General features: G+C 31.5%; 5 protein-coding genes across 8 annotated transcripts; 3 read left to right on the top strand and 2 right to left on the bottom strand.

Moving 5' to 3' along the window:
- The first annotated feature begins 3507 nt into the window (after positions 1-3507).
- On the top strand, positions 3508-6206 carry LOC107186036. Its single transcript, XM_015573833.1, has 3 exons — positions 3508-3818; positions 3867-4092; positions 5883-6206. Exons 1-3 carry the CDS (start codon positions 3508-3510, stop codon positions 6204-6206), a joined length of 861 nt encoding a protein of 286 aa, XP_015429319.1.
- Positions 6207-6816: 610 nt separating this feature from the next.
- Positions 6817-8449, top strand: LOC107187025 (exosome complex component RRP42-like). Its single transcript, XM_015575023.1, has 7 exons — positions 6817-6835; positions 6974-7068; positions 7149-7345; positions 7445-7610; positions 7678-7872; positions 8123-8278; positions 8345-8449. The coding sequence occupies exons 2-7, from the start codon at positions 7012-7014 to the stop codon at positions 8447-8449; spliced, it is 876 nt and encodes a 291-aa protein (XP_015430509.1). The 5' UTR covers positions 6817-6835; positions 6974-7011.
- A 365-nt stretch (positions 8450-8814) lies between these two features.
- LOC107186881 lies at positions 8815-11734 on the bottom strand. Of its 3 annotated transcripts, none has more exons than XM_015574848.1 (4): positions 11657-11734; positions 9695-9970; positions 9489-9590; positions 8815-9012 (listed from the first exon to the last, which is right to left on the bottom strand). In XM_015574848.1, the coding sequence occupies exons 2-4, from the start codon at positions 9950-9952 to the stop codon at positions 8875-8877; spliced, it is 498 nt and encodes a 165-aa protein (XP_015430334.1). In that variant the 5' UTR covers positions 9953-9970; positions 11657-11734; the 3' UTR covers positions 8815-8874. The 3 variants fall into 3 exon arrangements, with proteins under 3 accessions (XP_015430334.1, XP_015430325.1, XP_015430342.1); XM_015574839.1 differs by lacking the exon at positions 11657-11734 and adding an exon at positions 10496-10623; XM_015574856.1 differs by lacking the exon at positions 11657-11734 and adding an exon at positions 10114-10144.
- Positions 11735-12504: 770 nt separating this feature from the next.
- On the bottom strand, positions 12505-13326 carry LOC107186027 (probable oligoribonuclease). Its single transcript, XM_015573822.1, has 4 exons — positions 13272-13326; positions 13036-13197; positions 12692-12912; positions 12505-12622 (listed from the first exon to the last, which is right to left on the bottom strand). Exons 1-4 carry the CDS (start codon positions 13317-13319, stop codon positions 12505-12507), a joined length of 549 nt encoding a protein of 182 aa, XP_015429308.1. The 5' UTR covers positions 13320-13326.
- A 1773-nt stretch (positions 13327-15099) lies between these two features.
- LOC107186497 (ankyrin repeat domain-containing protein 13C) lies at positions 15100-17967 on the top strand. Of its 2 annotated transcripts, none has more exons than XM_015574377.1 (9): positions 15100-15111; positions 16048-16089; positions 16164-16268; positions 16337-16468; positions 16578-16789; positions 16893-17024; positions 17126-17287; positions 17344-17744; positions 17841-17967. In XM_015574377.1, the coding sequence occupies exons 1-9, from the start codon at positions 15102-15104 to the stop codon at positions 17854-17856; spliced, it is 1212 nt and encodes a 403-aa protein (XP_015429863.1). In that variant the 5' UTR covers positions 15100-15101; the 3' UTR covers positions 17857-17967. The 2 variants fall into 2 exon arrangements, with proteins under 2 accessions (XP_015429863.1, XP_015429854.1); XM_015574368.1 differs by lacking the exon at positions 15100-15111 and adding an exon at positions 15827-15944.
- Positions 17968-18103: the final 136 nt, after the last annotated feature.

Genomic DNA, 18103 nt, shown 5'->3' with positions numbered 1-18103 from the left:
TTAAAAAACAATGATTCTTTAACTACTTATAGTAAAAAAACCTTGATTAAACCTGGAAAAATTCAAAAAAATTACAAACTGGTTTCAATTCATTTAATAAATGTTTCCAGTTTTTAAATTTCAAAATACATATTTCACCGCGTTTTTTCATATTATTTCTTACGCGTCCAGATAATCATTTCCGAAAGGAAAAAATGTTTACAGGAACAGTTAACAGGATATTCTTATTTGTTTTTAATTGGAGTAGTAAACCAAGCACTAGGAGAATTGTATATACGCGCGATTGTTTATTGGCATTTCCATTAGAGTTAGTGGAAGGAGATAGAAGTCATGATGGGACATCGTTATCTTTGTCCCCTGTTACCGCTTTCATATTGATTAGTCCTGATTACCAGGAGTAGGGAGACATGACAAAAAGTATAGGCAGAAAAGTTCCGGTCGTAAGTTAAGAATTACAGATAGGACGAGAAAGTTATGGCATCTGATGGAACGGTGATTCCCCCACGTAAATGCCCGAACGGACGAATGTAGAAATGTGTTATGTGCATAAAAACGAAATATTCAACAAACAGAAGTTGCCCCTCGACACGAAGGCTTGAATCTATATGGTGAGTGAAAAAAAAATTCAATGTCTGACATGTTATCTGAAATAAAAAGCAATATATGTGATTCAATTACTCGCTACATATCAAAATTCATCCCGTACTTCGTCGATTCTTCCATCGTATTCGATATAACTGAAATTATTTACTGACTTCAGTCGATGTTTCAGAAATGACAAAAACGTTTTATCGATTCATTTGTAATTTTAATAATAATTATTGGAAAGATAATAAACTAGCCATAGTTTCCAGTGATCAATTTGTTAAAATGACTTATCGCAGATTTTGGCAAAATAATTCTTCTACTTAATGAAGAGTACTTTCCTTTTTAATGAAAATCTACTTAATAAAGGGCATTTTTCTTTTCAATGAAAATCTAGTTAATGAAAAATGCTTGTTTTTTTTGTTATTTGGTGACGATAAAATACAGAAGAAACTGCTTGTTCGCGTTTGCTGCCATTTTTTTTCTTCAAATCATATTTGCCTATAAATAATTTAAATATTGAGTTCCACTTAATTACATAATTCGTATTATTCAAATTTCCTTAAAATCATAATAAATAATAAATCTGTATTATATAATTAATTTAGACTGGCTCACACCGTAGAAGAAGAAATTTAAACTTTTAGACCAGTGATATTGGTACACTTGAATTTTTACATAAGCAATGTACAAATTATTTAAAAACTACAAAAACACAATTGAATGTTTAACGAAATACATTGTAGGCTTTAACTCAATATGGTAAATCGTCGTCACGCGAAGTCGCAAATAAAATGTTTCGCTCTCTCGGAGAAGAAATTGTTCGTAAACGAAGCGGTGGTTCACGTGAAAAACGGGAATTACCATAAAGCAATGTGTCTGCTCAATCAAGTAAGTTCTTCAACTTTGAAGCATTTCGTCTAATTTAGACAAGCCGTCACGACATTGCCGTGTAGAATTGTAGAAAATTAGAAGACAGTTTTGTGCTTATTTCTTGATTCAACATAATTTTAACTTCTTTACTATAAATCCACAATTCAAAAAGGGACTAACAAATATTCCAGGAACTTAAAGAAGTATAAAAATTAATGTCTACCCGTATTTTTATTCCCCCAAATAATTGTATACGTTCTAGAATCTATAGTGCTTAATCTAATTTTTATTTTAAATCGGTAATATAATTTGACGATTGAAAAAATAAGTACAATTATTTTAAACTAACCCAAATCTGACCTGTAAATTTCATTTGTCGCAAAATCGAAAAAGTTACGTAAGTAAACCTTCTCAAGTAGTAAATCTTGTATAAAAAGAATGATGTTCATGTTTCTTTAAATGCATTATGCATATATTTATATGAAAAAATTAGTTTTATATTTTATCACGAAATACGCCATGACATACTTATTACTGCAAAATGGAGTCATACAATATTTGTTTCTCAATTTATGCACCAATTCACTCAATTTTAACACTCACTACTGCGCCCCTCAAGATATTGAAACGTATACATTATATGTACTTGGAACACACTGTATAATTAGACTGCTAACCTTTGTGAAATCACAGATTTCTGAAGTAATTTGAAAAAGCAGGAATTATACAAAATTTTATTTTTCTTCCGAAAAATTTTATTAAATTGAAAATCAAATATTAGCATCGTAAAAATTTTGCGTGTAATTGATCAATTTAACTTATAAAATTCGTAGTCTGTATATGCTAGGTAAAAACACAAAAGGGTTCACATGGTTTACTGGAATGTTGTAGGAACATTGTAGGATCTGCTATCATGATTGTGGTATTGCATGTGGTACCGCCGTAACTGATTTTACTAGCGAAACTAACCACTTGCCGTAGAATATTGTTCTCGAAACTTCCTGACAGCCTAATAATTTATTAAACAACCAGTGTCCATGCTCTTTGATGAATAGGAAGAAAATATTTGTTAGATCTATAAAGATGATACATAATAACAATATAATATCTCTTATTAATACGAAATCATGATTTTTAAGCATCTATATTGTCTTTTAACAAATTTTTGTCGGCTTTACTTTATGTACGAACAAGTTTAAGTCATTATGTAAATTAATTTCAGTATATGTACATACAAAACAAATATTTTGTATTTTACTGACTCGACTCGTTGAATAAGGTATACAAATACGACCCTCGTATTTTCCACATTTACTACAATTTCCTTTTCTTCAATTGTTTTCCTTTTACTTCGTTATGTTTAAGTTTCACCTATTGCTACCATCTTTACGTTGATTTCTAACTGTATCGTAAAACGATATTATTACTACATAATATTTTCTTTTAACATTCGTATATGTAACTATTTAAATAAAATATAAAAAATGTAAATTTTTTGTACTATGAAGATACAATAGCATGCGAAAACGACGCATATTACTCATGTACAAATTATTCGTGAAAATTGTCTGTTTCTGCACTTTCGTCGCGTGAGTCCTACATCGAAAACAGGAAAATCTTTACACATGTACGAACCAAGATTTTCTCACATGCCGAATTTACCCGCATTGTTGACTGTTTCTAAGGAAACAAGCCGTCTGGCAAAGGTGTCGATAACCACACGTCTGTTCCCACACGCGAGACACACCAAAGCCGTTCGCATTTCGGCACAGTCTCGTGAATGAACCACACCTACTAATAACTAACAGTTTCAAGTAACGAAAAGAATAACATATAAGTGATTCCTTAAAACGGGACTGCTCTATCCAAAAATCAAACATTATACATAATACCAATTAATCGAAAAAAATTCCAAAAAGAAAGAATTATACAAAAATTCGCAGCAATCCTGTTTCAATCAAAGAAAAATAACAAATTATAAATCCTTAAATCAGAGTAAAGAAAGCAAAATTGGTCAGTGACTAAAAGAAGAGGGGAAGAATATAAAGAATGGCCGAAGTAATGCCGATCGAGTCCGCTGACACGTCGAACGCCATTGATTCCAAAATTATGGACATCCTAAATCCGTCGTTGCACCATCACGATCTTTTGCAAAGTTACGTGCGCGCCCCTGTCGATGGAATTTCGAGCTCGAAGCATTCGGACGAACTGGAGAACTTGAACAAGAACCCATCGTCTTTAGGCACCTGCCTCGCCGTGGAGTCGTCCGTGAACCTCGACAAGGAGAGCTGCATCAGCAACGAGAGGAGGAAAAAGAGAAACGACCAGAAACAATCGAAGCACACCACCACCGAGAAATCGTCGATCGAGTCGGAGATGACCATCCAAAAGAAGAAGAAATGACGTAGACAGGACAATGGGGCGCGTCGCCAGGAAGAGGTATACACGGACAAGGATCGAGCCGCAGCGGTGAACATGGGCACCAGGGACATCAAGCAATCGTTGAAGATGAAACAGAAACAAGATCGAAATTTACAGCTTCCCGAGGACACCGAACCGACCGCGATGCTTGCTTTAGGATTGCGCGAGATGCGGATAGGTGATGTTATGGTCGCCATGAATTGTATCAATAAGGTTCATGTACTTTACTCGTCGGAGCAATTGAACTTCCCGATTTTCTTCCACCATCACGTATACAGGGTGTCTCAGCTAACTTGATCATCTCGAATAATGACTTAACGTTACATGTTTTAAAGTACGTGCTTTTTTTGTAGGTGGAAGCATTTCAGAGATTTCAAGGTCGCCTTGATTTTTTTTAACGAAACGACCTATTTTTGTACGATAGATCAATAGAGTATCAAATTCTGAGTAAAAAGTTTATAACTTATTCGTTCAATTAAATCAACAAATCGTTAATTTAGGACAGAGTTCGGCAGAATGTTATTCGAATAATACACGATGAAAAGAAGCAGTATCTAAGGGTGTCGTCTTGGGTTTTAAACAGTTAATGAAATTAAATAATTGTTCGATATTAAAAAAAAGTAAATTGACCTTTATGTCCTCTACGCATCCACCTACAGAAAAACTATTTCCAGCCAATTATGTCACCCTCGAAACCATTTAACTTTTGTTCGAAACATATTTCAGAAATATTCAAGAGGATCAACTAAAAAGGAACACCCTATATAACTGAACCTCCATCGCTATACACTTTTATTTATACAATTCTTAATTTTCCTCTTTTTTCTTGCTTCTGCTTGCTTTGTGTTGCAAAGCACTTAAGCAGGAGTTGATTGTGAGGGATACATTCAAGAATATTGTTTTTGTTCATTCATGCAATATAAATTGTAGTTCTCATTAAGAAATGTGAATAAATAAATCATTAATTAATGTCATAAACATGACGAAATACGAATTTTAACAAAAATAAATAAAGTCTAAACTTTAGTTTTAACGTAGCAAACCTTTAAAATGGCAAAACAAATTTTTCTTCTTTGTGATTTTCGTAAAATAAGTTATGAAAGCGGAAATTTTCGTGAACATTCGTAGTCTACTGATACGCTTTAGGAGTGAACAGGCCGGTGCAATATGGCGGCATACTACTGGCATACTATCTAAATACATACTGGCCACCAATTTGGAATCACTTCATAATTTATGAAAAACAGAGATTTTCTTGAAAAACAAACGAATTTAAATAACTATAAACTATTGCATTCATTAACGAGAATTATTAAGTGTACCAACCAGTGATCCATTGTGTTTTTCATTAATAAACTGACAAGATAATATATAATAAGTTTAATCTATCTTCCTATCATTATTATGGGAACTTTTATATGTATACATATGTATACTATATAATATATATAGTATTCTATAGTATTAAAACCATATGTAAATATTGATATAAATAAACATAATCAGTAATAAATAGACGCATACGCTAAATAATGATAGAGTGCTCGCGTGCTCAATATATTAGACATCAATTTACTTGGGAGTTAGAAATGAAAACTAATACAAAAAAATGTTATTCTACATTTTTTAAAACTATTTTTCCGTATACAGACTCCTCTCGATTATCGTCTGGCTTGTTCTACACGATCATTGTCCAGGTGTTACCCTACCACTGGGGGGCGGGTGTGGAACCTATCAAGCGCATACTTTGTTGCCGAGGCTCGGGCTTCGGGCAAAAACGAATTTACGGAGGTCTGAAGCATGTCTCCCTATAAGATTATTGTCCCGGCGCGGACTTGAGTTCGAGACGATAATCGAGGGGAGTCTTTAAGTCACTTCCTCCTCGGCTGTACGGCCAATTACAGGGCATCCTATGCACATATATGCATATACTTACATATGTATGTGTTGTACGCAACGCACGTTATTTTGTATAATGTACGTTGTTTTCTTTTTTTCACCAGGCACTGGACCTCGAACCAAACGACAGAAATGCATTAATAGCCCGGAGTAAATGTAATCTTCTGTTAGGAGAGTCGCAAAAAGCGTTACAAGACGCCGAAAACGCGCTACAACACAAAATGAGAAATGCCAACATGGCGGAAGCGATATATTGCAAAGCGGAAGCCTTGTATTATCTGGGTGACTACGAAATGAGCCTCGTTTATTATTATCGTGGCATGAGAATTCGTCCAGAATACGGACAATTCCGTCTTGGCGTTCAAAAAGCTAAAGACGCGATAAAGAATATGTTGCACAAAGAGTCAGACAACATGTATAGGACGTAAAAATATTTACGACCGAAAGAAAGTGATTAGTGATTCATCCTGATTCATCCGAAGAAACTTCGGCAATCATCCTTTGTATATCTTAAAAAGAAAAGGGATGTTGGATTTTATTAACTTTTGAATAAAAATAAAGAAAATTTGTTTAAATCTATAATAGGTGGTAGAAAATATTTTAGTTCGAAATATGAATTTATCTGAATTTATTTGCTTATAATAATATAAGTTGATAAAAAAAAAGTGTTTGAATTGTTACAATTGTAACAATAAATAAAATGTAATAAATGTTAATAATAAATAAAATGGTCTAACATATATTAACCGTAAGGATTTCCGGGACTTCTTGAGCAAAATGTTTTCATTATGTAATATACCATTTTTACTGGACGTTTTATATACAGTAAAATGTTAAAACACATTGTATGCGCATAATTATTTATTTAAATGACAGATCATATGACTGATATGACCCATATGGCCACTGAATTTGAAGCGGGAAAGTTATATTATTTTTGATCGTATTTATTAACGTGCGTCACTTGTGAATTTAATTTTTATGTTTTATCAACCAGTTAATATTTACCAGTGTTCGTAATAAAAAACAAAATATTCTAAGCAATTTTGAAATTCATGTAATCATTTATTGAGTTCCTTAAATTACAGGTTAAACTAACCTCATAATCGATAATTAAATGAATTATCTACGGTATTCGGGTAATCTATAAATTTTATATCAAGACAATATAAAAATTTGTTTAAACTTCTTTCAGTGGGTACATTATTCTATTAAAATTAAGTGGAATTTATAATGGCAGAAGTAATTTTAAGTGCCGGTGAAAAGACGTTTATTCTTCATGGTGTAGATGTAAGCTAGTAGTAATGTTTCGCACACAAGAATAGAACATTAAAACTATTTGGTTAACTCTTTAATTCTGTATCTGTTAGGCAGACTTTAGAAATGATGGTAGAAAACGATGTGAATATCGTTCCATGGAAATTGAAACTAAATTAATGCCACAAACTCACGGATCTGCAAGATTACGTATTGGAAACACTGATATACTTGTTGGAGTTAAAGTAGAACTTGATACTCCAAATGCTGACAAACCAGATGAAGGAAAACTAGAATTTTTTGTTGACTGGTATGTTGTATCATCTATAACATCAAATATATAATATCCATTATTGATTCATATAGAATTACTTCACATGTATCACAATACTAAAGAATGTTTTCTTAGCTCTGCCAATGCAACTCCAGCATTTGAAGGAAAAGGTGGTGACGATTTAGCAACTGCACTAAGTACTACTCTTGCAATAGCTTATCAAACACGTCATGCTTTTGATTTAAGAACATTATGCATTTTACCTAACAAAAAATGTTGGAAAGTTTACGTTGATGTATTGGTAAGTTTATACAGTTATCCCAAGATTTTATGTCTTTTGAACACTGTATTGATATTATTTTATACAGATCCTTCAGTGTGGTGGTAACTTGTTTGATGCAATAGGAGCTGCAGTTAAAGCAGCATTATACAGTACGGAAATTCCAAAAATCACAGCAGCAACACTCGATGGTGGAGAACCAGATATTCAATTGTCAGATGATGCTTATGATTGTATTCAGTTAGATACAAGTAACTATCCAGTCATTGTAACACTGTGCAAAGTATGATCAATACTATTTTATATTACTATTTAAATTTAAATTCTACTGTTTAACACGTTTGCGCCTAATTTTTTACCTGTATGGTTTGAGTCCCTGCCCGTAATGCAGTTTAGCGACAATGGACGCCAACGTGTTAAACAGTTGAAGCAGTTATTAAAATACACTACCTTTATATTTCACGAATATAAGAATTTATTATAATATACACTCTTTTTCATTACTTAGTATTTTTACAAATAATTTGTCATAGATTGGAGATAATTATGTAGTTGATCCTACTTTGGAAGAAGAAGTATGCAGTGTAAGCAGTATAGTCATCTCTGTATTACCAAATGGCAAACTTTCATCGATAGTTAAATTGGGTTATGGTAGTATTCAACCCAGTACTTTTACTAAAATGTTAAAGGTAAAACAATATTCTTTATAGAGAAAATATATATGAAATATATTTATGACAAAATTGTATTTTTAGATGGGTCAAAAGATAGGACTACAATTAAACAAAGGTCTTATGAAAGTTCTAAAGGAAGAAGATCAACTTGGTCGAAACAGAGACGTATTTGGGTTCCTTAGATGAAATATGTATGACAATTATATTTTATTACTTATAAATATATTCTTTTTCAGATAATTCACGTGTTATTCGTCATTAATAAATAGTATTTCTGGTATGGTTTAAAATACGATTTAGAAATATCTAAACATAATTGTTAATCATTTTGAATTGTGAATTTTTTGTAATAATTATTATATACATTGAAATGTCATACTGACTGCAGCATACTCCAATATGTTTGGCAATGCAAAAGAAAATTTAAAGAAAAAATTCTTTGAATGTAACGGATAGTTATTATGGGTGACTGATAATTGTTTACAAGAACGTAATACTTACTCGTAGAAACCAAAAAATATTTCTCGAATAAGAATTAAAAACATTCTGCCTTGTACAATGAATAACATTGTTATATTTAAAGACTATTTACGTACAACTCATACAGTATTTTATATTGGAGAGTTTTCAAACCCGCGGCTCGCATACTCATTTGGCTTTTTAACAGTAGGACCAGGATAGCCTTCTTCTCCTGGTAATTGGGCATGTCTTACTTTCATTACATACCAACCAGATTTACGGTACCATACCTAAAAATAATGTTAACTTTATATTATGGGAACGTTCGAAAAATTGTTTAGTCATAACAAAATTTCTACATATTTGTCAACAAAACACAAATAATACATATTATATTATATACTACCTAAAAATATTGGATGTATATTGTGAGAATGTAAAAACCTTTTCAAAAACAATATTAACTGTTGTTTTTTAGCTGATATTTTTGCAGAAGAATAGTTTTTATGAGAAATTTAACTGAAGTTTAATGTTAAATCTGACTTGAAATTATTTAATTTCAGTGCATGTTATGATTTTACATATATCTCATTAAATATACCTGACAGGACGTTTTTTAATATATATATATATATATAAAATATTTTTTTTTCCTTACCATCTCCTTTAAGGAGACAATACTACTTATTAATTTATGTACAAAATATATGCTTTTTGTGTATTCTATATATGTATATACAAAGATGTATAAATGTAATTTACATACCGCTGTATTATATTTAGCGTAGTACCATGTGCAATATATTCCTACGATACCTATTATAAGTTTCGATGTCACAGTACGTGTGACCAATGCATTCCTTTTACCCTATTACCAAATATAACAATTAGAATATTAAGTGAAGTAAATGTTCTTAGCAAGGACCAAGATCAATGAGATCATTATATGTTTAAAAATTTTGATCAATTTACCATAATAGGAGCCAGTGAGTTCTCCATTAGATTCAAGGGTATTCTGATGAGTCTCTTCAAAGGATTGTAATATTCCTTGTAATATTCAGGAGTTTCTATTGGTTCTCCAGGTGGAATTATCTGACTTTTAAGGAATTTTGCTCTCCATGCACGTTCCTCATCTGTCATACCTAACAAACGCTTTCTTTCCCTGGCCATACGGCCTTCAATATTTATTGCTTTCACGCCACCAGTTGGGGAAGATGCCATGTTTGCCATTTAATTACGTTTTTTTAACTAAAAGTATAAAATAATTAATTTAGTACAGTGGAGTCCGTTTATAACGACATTCAAGGGACAGAGAAATTACGTTGCTGTAAACGAATGTTATTACAAGCAGAATGAAAATATACATAAAGTAATGTGTATGGGAACTGAACTTAGAGAGCAAGTCGGATGCAATATGCGGTCTGCTGTTATAAGCAGTGTCACAATAACCAAACTCCATTGTACTGTTAATGTTATTAATAGTAATATATCTTTTCAAAATGCAAGTAATTTGTAACCTCCACCAACATATAAAAATAATTTGAATTTGTATTCTGCATGCCTATTCATACTTCATTTTTTATCAATAAGTAATGTATATCTAATATTTTTTACTTATTTTCATGGTAATTAATATACTGCTAATGATTCGGACATGTATTTAGGCACAATATAAGTTCGTATTAATAATATCAAGAAAAGATAAAGTTATAGGGACGATATAGTGAATAATCTATTCAAATTATACACGTTTAGTATTTAGTAGAAACAAACCTTCTGTGGTGTTAATTTTCAATATTACATCACATACAATACGTCGTACACGTCACATATGCATACCATATACGAAATACGAAGTTGTACGAAGTTGTACGAAACTTCACCAACCTCACCTTTACCGAGCATGCGTGTCAGAAATCAACTGAAATTGACTGAAATCTACTGCAGAACGCAGGCAGAACTTCTGCAGCAGAATTTGAGCAGATACAACAAGAGGCGACACTCGGAGAAAGAACTCTTCGACAGAGACGAAATAATACAACCAATTTAAATGCCCTCTCCTGACAGAGAAACCACTTTTAGAGAGAGACTGAGAGAGATGAAATGATTCCAACCAAGTTGAATACCCACTATTCCTCATTCGAATTCGAAGTTCATTCGTTCATTCGGAGAACCGAAAGTATTGAGCAACGAATTTTACGAGAAATATAACACCTTGTGTTTTTTCTTTTTTAATATTAAATGTAGAAATGATTCTTTATTTTTATTTATTTTTATTATAACGACTTGTTTTTAAGTATTTATTTTAATTTATTTTTATTATTAGAAGTGCCATTTTTAAGTGTTAGTGTAAAACATATATTAAAATGAACAACAGGAAGTCAGGTGGAGTCTCATGTTCATATAAAAAATGTAGGAGCACCTACTACAAAGATGGGGACGGACTGCATTTTTTTAGATTTTCAAAGGATGAAAATGTGTAAGTATTATAAATCTAAAAAATATCTGAAATAGTAGTACAGATTGAAAACTTATCTCTTGCAATTATAATTCTTATATGCATATATATATATAATCATTTCAGATGTAAGGCTTGGCTTCATGCATGTAGTCGAGAAGATCTTCCTGCTTCCGAGTATCAACAGTACTACAAAACCCGCAGAATTTACAGTAAGCACTTTGAAGATCACATGTACATGGGCCCTTCAACAATTAGATTATTACCACTGGCTGTTCCAAAGAAATTTGATTTGACATTCATAACTTCTAAAATAATAACGTTAAAAAAATACACCTTAGCCCGTTAATTAATCCCCGCGTGCCATTCAATTTTATGTAAACAATTATCTCGTATTTCAAATAGTTCAGGTAATAAAGGACTATACACTGTTAGTGTGGACACCCTGTATGTACATAATAAGAAAGTGTACCTACTGTAGACTCCCTTTTAATCAGCCCCTTTGAGATCGGACCTCAGACCGGATCGGATAAATTGATAAATGAATGGCCGGTTAATCCATAGACATATATAGACGGAGCATGAACTGAGCGGGGGAGTAAGATTCGCGGTAAGGGGGTGGTTAGTTATAAATCGGGTTACTTCGTTCCTTTTCGGTGCTATTCGGGTATACAATCACGTTACATACATGTATGCTATGAGAAATGGGGAAGAATATACTTATTATACGTTAAAAATTCCGTACGTCATGCAGTTTGTATAGATATATGTATTTAATAAAATTAATAAATAGTATAAAGCATTAAATAATAGTACGGCACACATCCCACCAGCCATCAATAACGAGCTAAATCGAGCCGAATGCATCCGAAGCTAACCGACGTATATCTAATAACCGCTGTCTTTTCCCCTCCAATCCTACGGTCCCCTCGCCTAATCGGTCCCTCGTTAATCTGAAGATTCATGTAAAACACTATTTATTGTCTGTAAATTAAATTAGAAAGTATACTTTTACTGATGTTTATAATCAAGCTAATAGAGACCGAATTTGATTTATTTTTTATAATCTTAGACATGCTTTTTTTAACGGTTTCAGTCTTAAATTTCTGTAAAGGGAATTGTCCAGAGATATAAAAAACACTTTTCCAGTTACTTACCTGAAAGTTTTACGTGTTGGCTGTAACTTATCTATCAATTATAACTATCTTAGTTTAAGTGATAAACATTACATTAAAGAATAAATTTACAATTATTATTAATTGTCGTAAGAATATAATGTAATTTAATAATCAATGTTTCCTAAAAAACTATTATTACATAGTCTTCATAAGTGAAATACATATTTTCTATAATGTTGTAATTCTTTTATGCTTTCTTTTATATCAGACAATGCTCTATGGTTACTCTTCTTTGTGAATGTAGGGCAATCCAAATTCCACCTCCTACAGTTAAAAATAAGTCCATATTATTATATTCAATTTGTAAATTATTGTTACATATACAATACGTACGTAATTAATTCTTTAATAGTAGAAGTATCTATAAGTCTATAATGTAAATAATCATTAACTGCTGGCATATGTTTATATAAAAATATGCGATCCATGTAGACAGAACTTCCTGCAAGTGGACACACACCTCTTTCTATGTGCATTTGTAAATGATTCAGTATGATTTTTTCAGCTTCTTGAGTAGTGGTCTTACTGAAACGTGATTCATCTGTTAATTTCGTCTGAAAGTAAAACTAACTTATTAGACTCTGTACTTTGACATTCGACTGTAATCTCAAGTTATTAAAATTACATTCAACAAAATAAAGGTATCTGTATGTAATAAAATTAAAAAATAAGTTTACCTTTCCATGGTGATTTATGCACCAGTCATTCATATTATCTAGTATCTCATTTGGCTGATGTATAACTATATTTATTTCATTACCTATAACTTTTAAATCTTTATTTGTTATTATACATGCTACTTCCAATATATGAGATGCTTGTATATCAAGTCCAGTCATCTGAAATATTATACGTTATAATACACATTTTATTATATAAAATAAGTATATGTATATTGGTAATATTAGCATACTTCCATATCTAACCAAACAATAGGCTTCTTCAAAGTACTGCTCTCCATATTTAATGTGGATAAATTGGCTATTAAAGAAATTGTTACTAAGATTTTTACATAGTCAACAATCAAATTTCTTACTATATCCAAAACACAGTGAATTAAAAAAGCTTTTTATCATGTGTTTAAAAGATTACTTATATTTAATAATCTATCACAGATGGATTTAACTGTTTTATGTAACATTAATGATACAAAAAGCTAATCAGAACATAAGTTAATTGCTTCCATATAATTAATGAAACTAGGAATATTTTTTAGAATAGTTAAGGTCATTAAAAATGATTGGATGATATTATTCTATATAATTAGATTATGGATATTTATATACATATAGGTTTGTGAGCACTAAATTATAAAATCTCAAACAAAAATAATCTGGCTAAAACTTAGGTTGTAACTAATGTATAAACTGGACTAATCGTTTTGTTTTACTGACTGTTAAACAAATAATATATGCTGGAAATGCTTAAAATTCACAGTTTAATAATAATATTTCTATAATTTTATGTATATTTAAAAGTAGCAATAAAAAAATTGATTAACATTACCTCTTCGAGAGTTAAGTGGTAAAATTAACTGAAGACATTTTGTGTACCATTTTAAACTATGTACAAAAAACATCTTTACTGAACAATATATTTTGGAAATAACCAATTTTTATCATATACGTATAATGTTCAGTAAATACTATGGGTAAACAAAAATTATTATGACTTATAAAATATATAAATAATTAAGTAAATAATTGAATACATATAAAATTACTCGTTTTCGAACAAATATCTATTAACTATATTACAGCAAACATATTTCTTTCTTTCAATAAGTATTATAAATGTTGAAAAGAAATACTGTAAAAACAAAACCACGTCCTTTTTGTAGGTGTGTACATAGATGATATTGGATGGCATGTGTACATAGTGTATATGTTACGTACACGTATTGCGTGCTTCTATAGTATAGTAACACAGAGTATACAAGAGTATACGTAAATCGTTTAATACATTTTGCACAGCTGACTCTAGTTCTAGAGTCGGCGGTGACGAAATATAAAAGTAGTTATCTAAACAGATTATCATACATAACTTTGATTCGTTAATTCTTATAAAGCCGCACGAATCATATCTTCATCTTTCTAAGAATCAACTAACCAATGTACGATAATATCTACTCATCTCTGGTCTCCAACGTCCAACTCATTCCTATACTTTTGAAGAAACGTTACAAAATGCAGCATTCCTCTCTATGCTACGATAATCTGTGGTGAGAGTAGTGTCAAAGGCACGTGTGGTGTGCTGTCAATAATAGCCTGTGTGAATTTCAAAATTTGAATCTACAAAAATTTCTTCAACCTTCAAAACTCAATATAGTTTTATCGTTCTGCTACAATTCAAAAACCAAAAATTCTTTGATGGTATCCATTAATGAACAAAAGCATGTACTAATAATATATATAAAACATAGTTTTATACAATAATAAAGTAGTAACGAAAAAAATTCAAAATCGAAATTGATTTCAGCTTTTATATTTCTATCTATACCTTTCAGTAAATGTCTACATGTATTGCTTTTATGCAATTAACGTATATATTTTTCATATTTACTAATTCTTATGCACTTTGTATGTATGTTTCATAAACCAGACATAAATTACTTAAGTACCTTTTAAACTCGAATAAGAATCAAGTAATTTACAATTTTTCGCGTTGCAATCTAAACCACAGAACATTGTGAAATAGATGGGAATGCTGTTTTTCATGGCATCTCGTGGAAGTCAGAATTGGAATGAACCAAGGTGAACTTATTTTGTGACGATATTACACACTTATCGTTGACACATACATGAAACTACATCATACATCATACATACATACTACATACATACATATTACAAGTCAACGAATCAGTCTGTCCGTAGTGTGGTGGTCTAGTGCAATGTACGTTTTTATAATATAAAATAAATAATATTGAGATATATTAGAATTTCTCAGATATATACGTCCTTGAAATGTATACTTTTTGATACTTCTCGGAGATAATGAATGATAAAAGTACTGAGGTGATTAACCACACTGATTGAAGAAACGACCACCTAGCACAAATACGACAGCGTAGACACGATTGAAAACAATAGCGGTAGAACTAAAAAACACCAACAGAAACAATAATAATAACGCGGGAAGAGTTCTTTCGGATTATAAAAAGTTTTCTAAGTGTTTCGTAAAACATACAAAATTATAGGTACTTGTAATTAAACTATAAAAATAATCAGTAAAACAGAGGGGATGTTCATTGATGTTAACAATTAGAAGTAGAATATTAGACAGTGAGCTTTTGCTCACAAGTGACTCAGATGTAACAAGACTCTTGTCATGACTGTTTAATATAATATGCAGCATTTTGGAAATGGAATACAGAATAATTACTATTATATCAAACGGGATTCAATTAGATAAAGAAAGGGATCACTGCCACTGTTTTTATAATTTTCCTAAGAAAGGTATACGGTCATGGCCGAGAACTCAGAAAGTGAAAAATATCCTTTACACAAATGTGTATTTCAAGGAGACATTAAAACTTTAAGCTCTTTAATTACGCCTTATAATATTGCTGAAAAGGATAAGCAAGGTTAATATGAGCGTTTTACTTTCTTTTTTGTTTATATATATAAATTGTTCCAAAACAAGTAACAAGAATATTTATCAGTATTAAATTCAATTTTATTCTTTAGGAAATACACCTTTGCATTTAGCTGTTATGTTAGGAAGGAAAGGTAACAAGCTACATTTTAAACATAAAATATATTTTTTGAAAAAATATATGTATTAAACTAAACACAAATTTTAGAATCAGTCCAGTTGTTACTTGCACATGGAGCACCAGTAAAAGTAAAAAACTTAGCTGGATGGAATCCACTTGCTGAATCAATTAGTTATGGGGATAGACAAACGAGTCAGTAGAAACTACTACAAGCTGTTTATATTAGAGAAATATCATCATTAATATTATATCCTTTATAGTATCGTCATTGGTGCGTAAGCTTCAGCAGCAAGCTAGAGAACAAATGGAAGAAAGAAGGCCAAATTTAGTTGCAACATTAAGACAAATGGGTGACTTCTACATGGAATTAAAGTGGGATTTTCAAAGTTGGGGTACTTTTTATTAATATTGCTTTTAGCTTTATCAATTGTTATTGAACGTTTTTAATTTATTTTTCTTTTATAATTTCATTGATGACTCATAAGGTTTCTGAATTTTCAGTTCCACTTGTTTCACGAGTACTTCCATCTGACATTTGTAAGATACATAAAAGTGGGGCATCCATTAGAATGGATACTACTTTAGTAGATTTTAATGACATGAGGTGGGAGAGAGGTGACATATCTTTCATTTTTAATGGTGATCAGAAGCCAAGCAAATCATTAACAGTACTAGACAACAAAGCTAAGCTTTTCCAAAGAGTGAGATACGAGGTCCAGTTACTTTATTATCAGATTCTTATCATTATCATTGATTCATGATTTTTAAATAAATATTTAAAACTTTGATCTACTATTAGTTAACGATTTCTTATAGGAAACGGAATTAGAAATAGAAGATGAGGTTGATATTCTTATGTCAAGTGATATTATGGCTGCCCAAATGTCAACGAAAGGCATTACATTCTCAAGAGCGCAGACAGGCTGGATATTTCGTGAAGACAAAAGGGTAAGAAACCAACATCCTTGAACTCAGTCATTTTCTTCTACTGCTTTCTCCTATTCTTTTCTTAAAGTTTTCTTGGGATTTATATCAAATATTTAATAAAGGAGATGGTAGGACCTTTCCACGCGGACTTTTATCAAATCAACGGAATGGTTTTGGAAAGTAGGAAACGACGGGAACATTTAAGCGAGGAAGACTTGCAAAAGAATAAGGCTATCATGGAATCGTTAACAAAAGGACATTCACAAGGATTTGCAAACGGAGAGGTAAAAAGAATGAAAGCTTTGGTCTATCTTCGGATGCTCATTTATCACATTTTCAGCCTCATGTGAGAAGAGCTTCTCTGAATCCACCACCAGAATCAAACATTACTTGGGAGGAGTATATTATGGCTCCACCTGGTCAATGCCCACTTCTAGGAAGAAGTTTAGTTTACAAGGAAAGTAGTAAATCATTTAAAGCAACAGTCGCCATGAGTCCAGATTTTCCACTGACAGTTGATATGTTACTCAATGTTCTGGAAGTAATCGCGCCTTTCAAGCACTTTAGCAAGTTACGACAGTTCGTCCTTATGAAGTTACCACCTGGATTTCCCGTAAAAATTGATATACCTATTTTACCTACAGTGACAGCAAAAATCACTTTTCAAGAGTTTGCCTTTCGTAATGATATAGATCCACAATTGTTTCAAATACCATCAGATTATTTTGAAGATCCAATGAGGTAAATTTAGAAAACAACTGTTTCTCTTACAATTAAATGTAGTACATTCGAATTTTATATCTTGTTTCTTCTTCTACGATTCTGTTTACTTTCTAGATTTCCAGACTTATGACGGCTTCACAATCTGAGAACAGTGCAAGTCAATTATGAAATTAAAGAGAAGGTCGTTGTTCCCTTGCAAAAGTATTCAACTTTTAAGTTTTTCTTGACATATTGCTGCCAAACTGGCCTTTCGAAAAGTTGCACAGTACTGTGTAAGGAAAGATTACTTAGAGTACCAAAAGTAGCAAGTACTCTTGCTAATGAGAGTGCACAGTAAGTTCAAAGGATCGTATACCCTATTTACGAAGTTGTACGCT

The sequence above is a fragment of the Dufourea novaeangliae genome, unplaced genomic scaffold (genome assembly GCF_001272555.1).
Source record: "Dufourea novaeangliae isolate 0120121106 unplaced genomic scaffold, ASM127255v1 scaffold14, whole genome shotgun sequence".
Classification (NCBI taxonomy): domain Eukaryota; kingdom Metazoa; phylum Arthropoda; class Insecta; order Hymenoptera; family Halictidae; genus Dufourea; species Dufourea novaeangliae.
The sequence above is the reverse complement of the archived record's forward strand: the minus strand, read 5'-3'. Positions and strand labels throughout refer to the sequence as shown.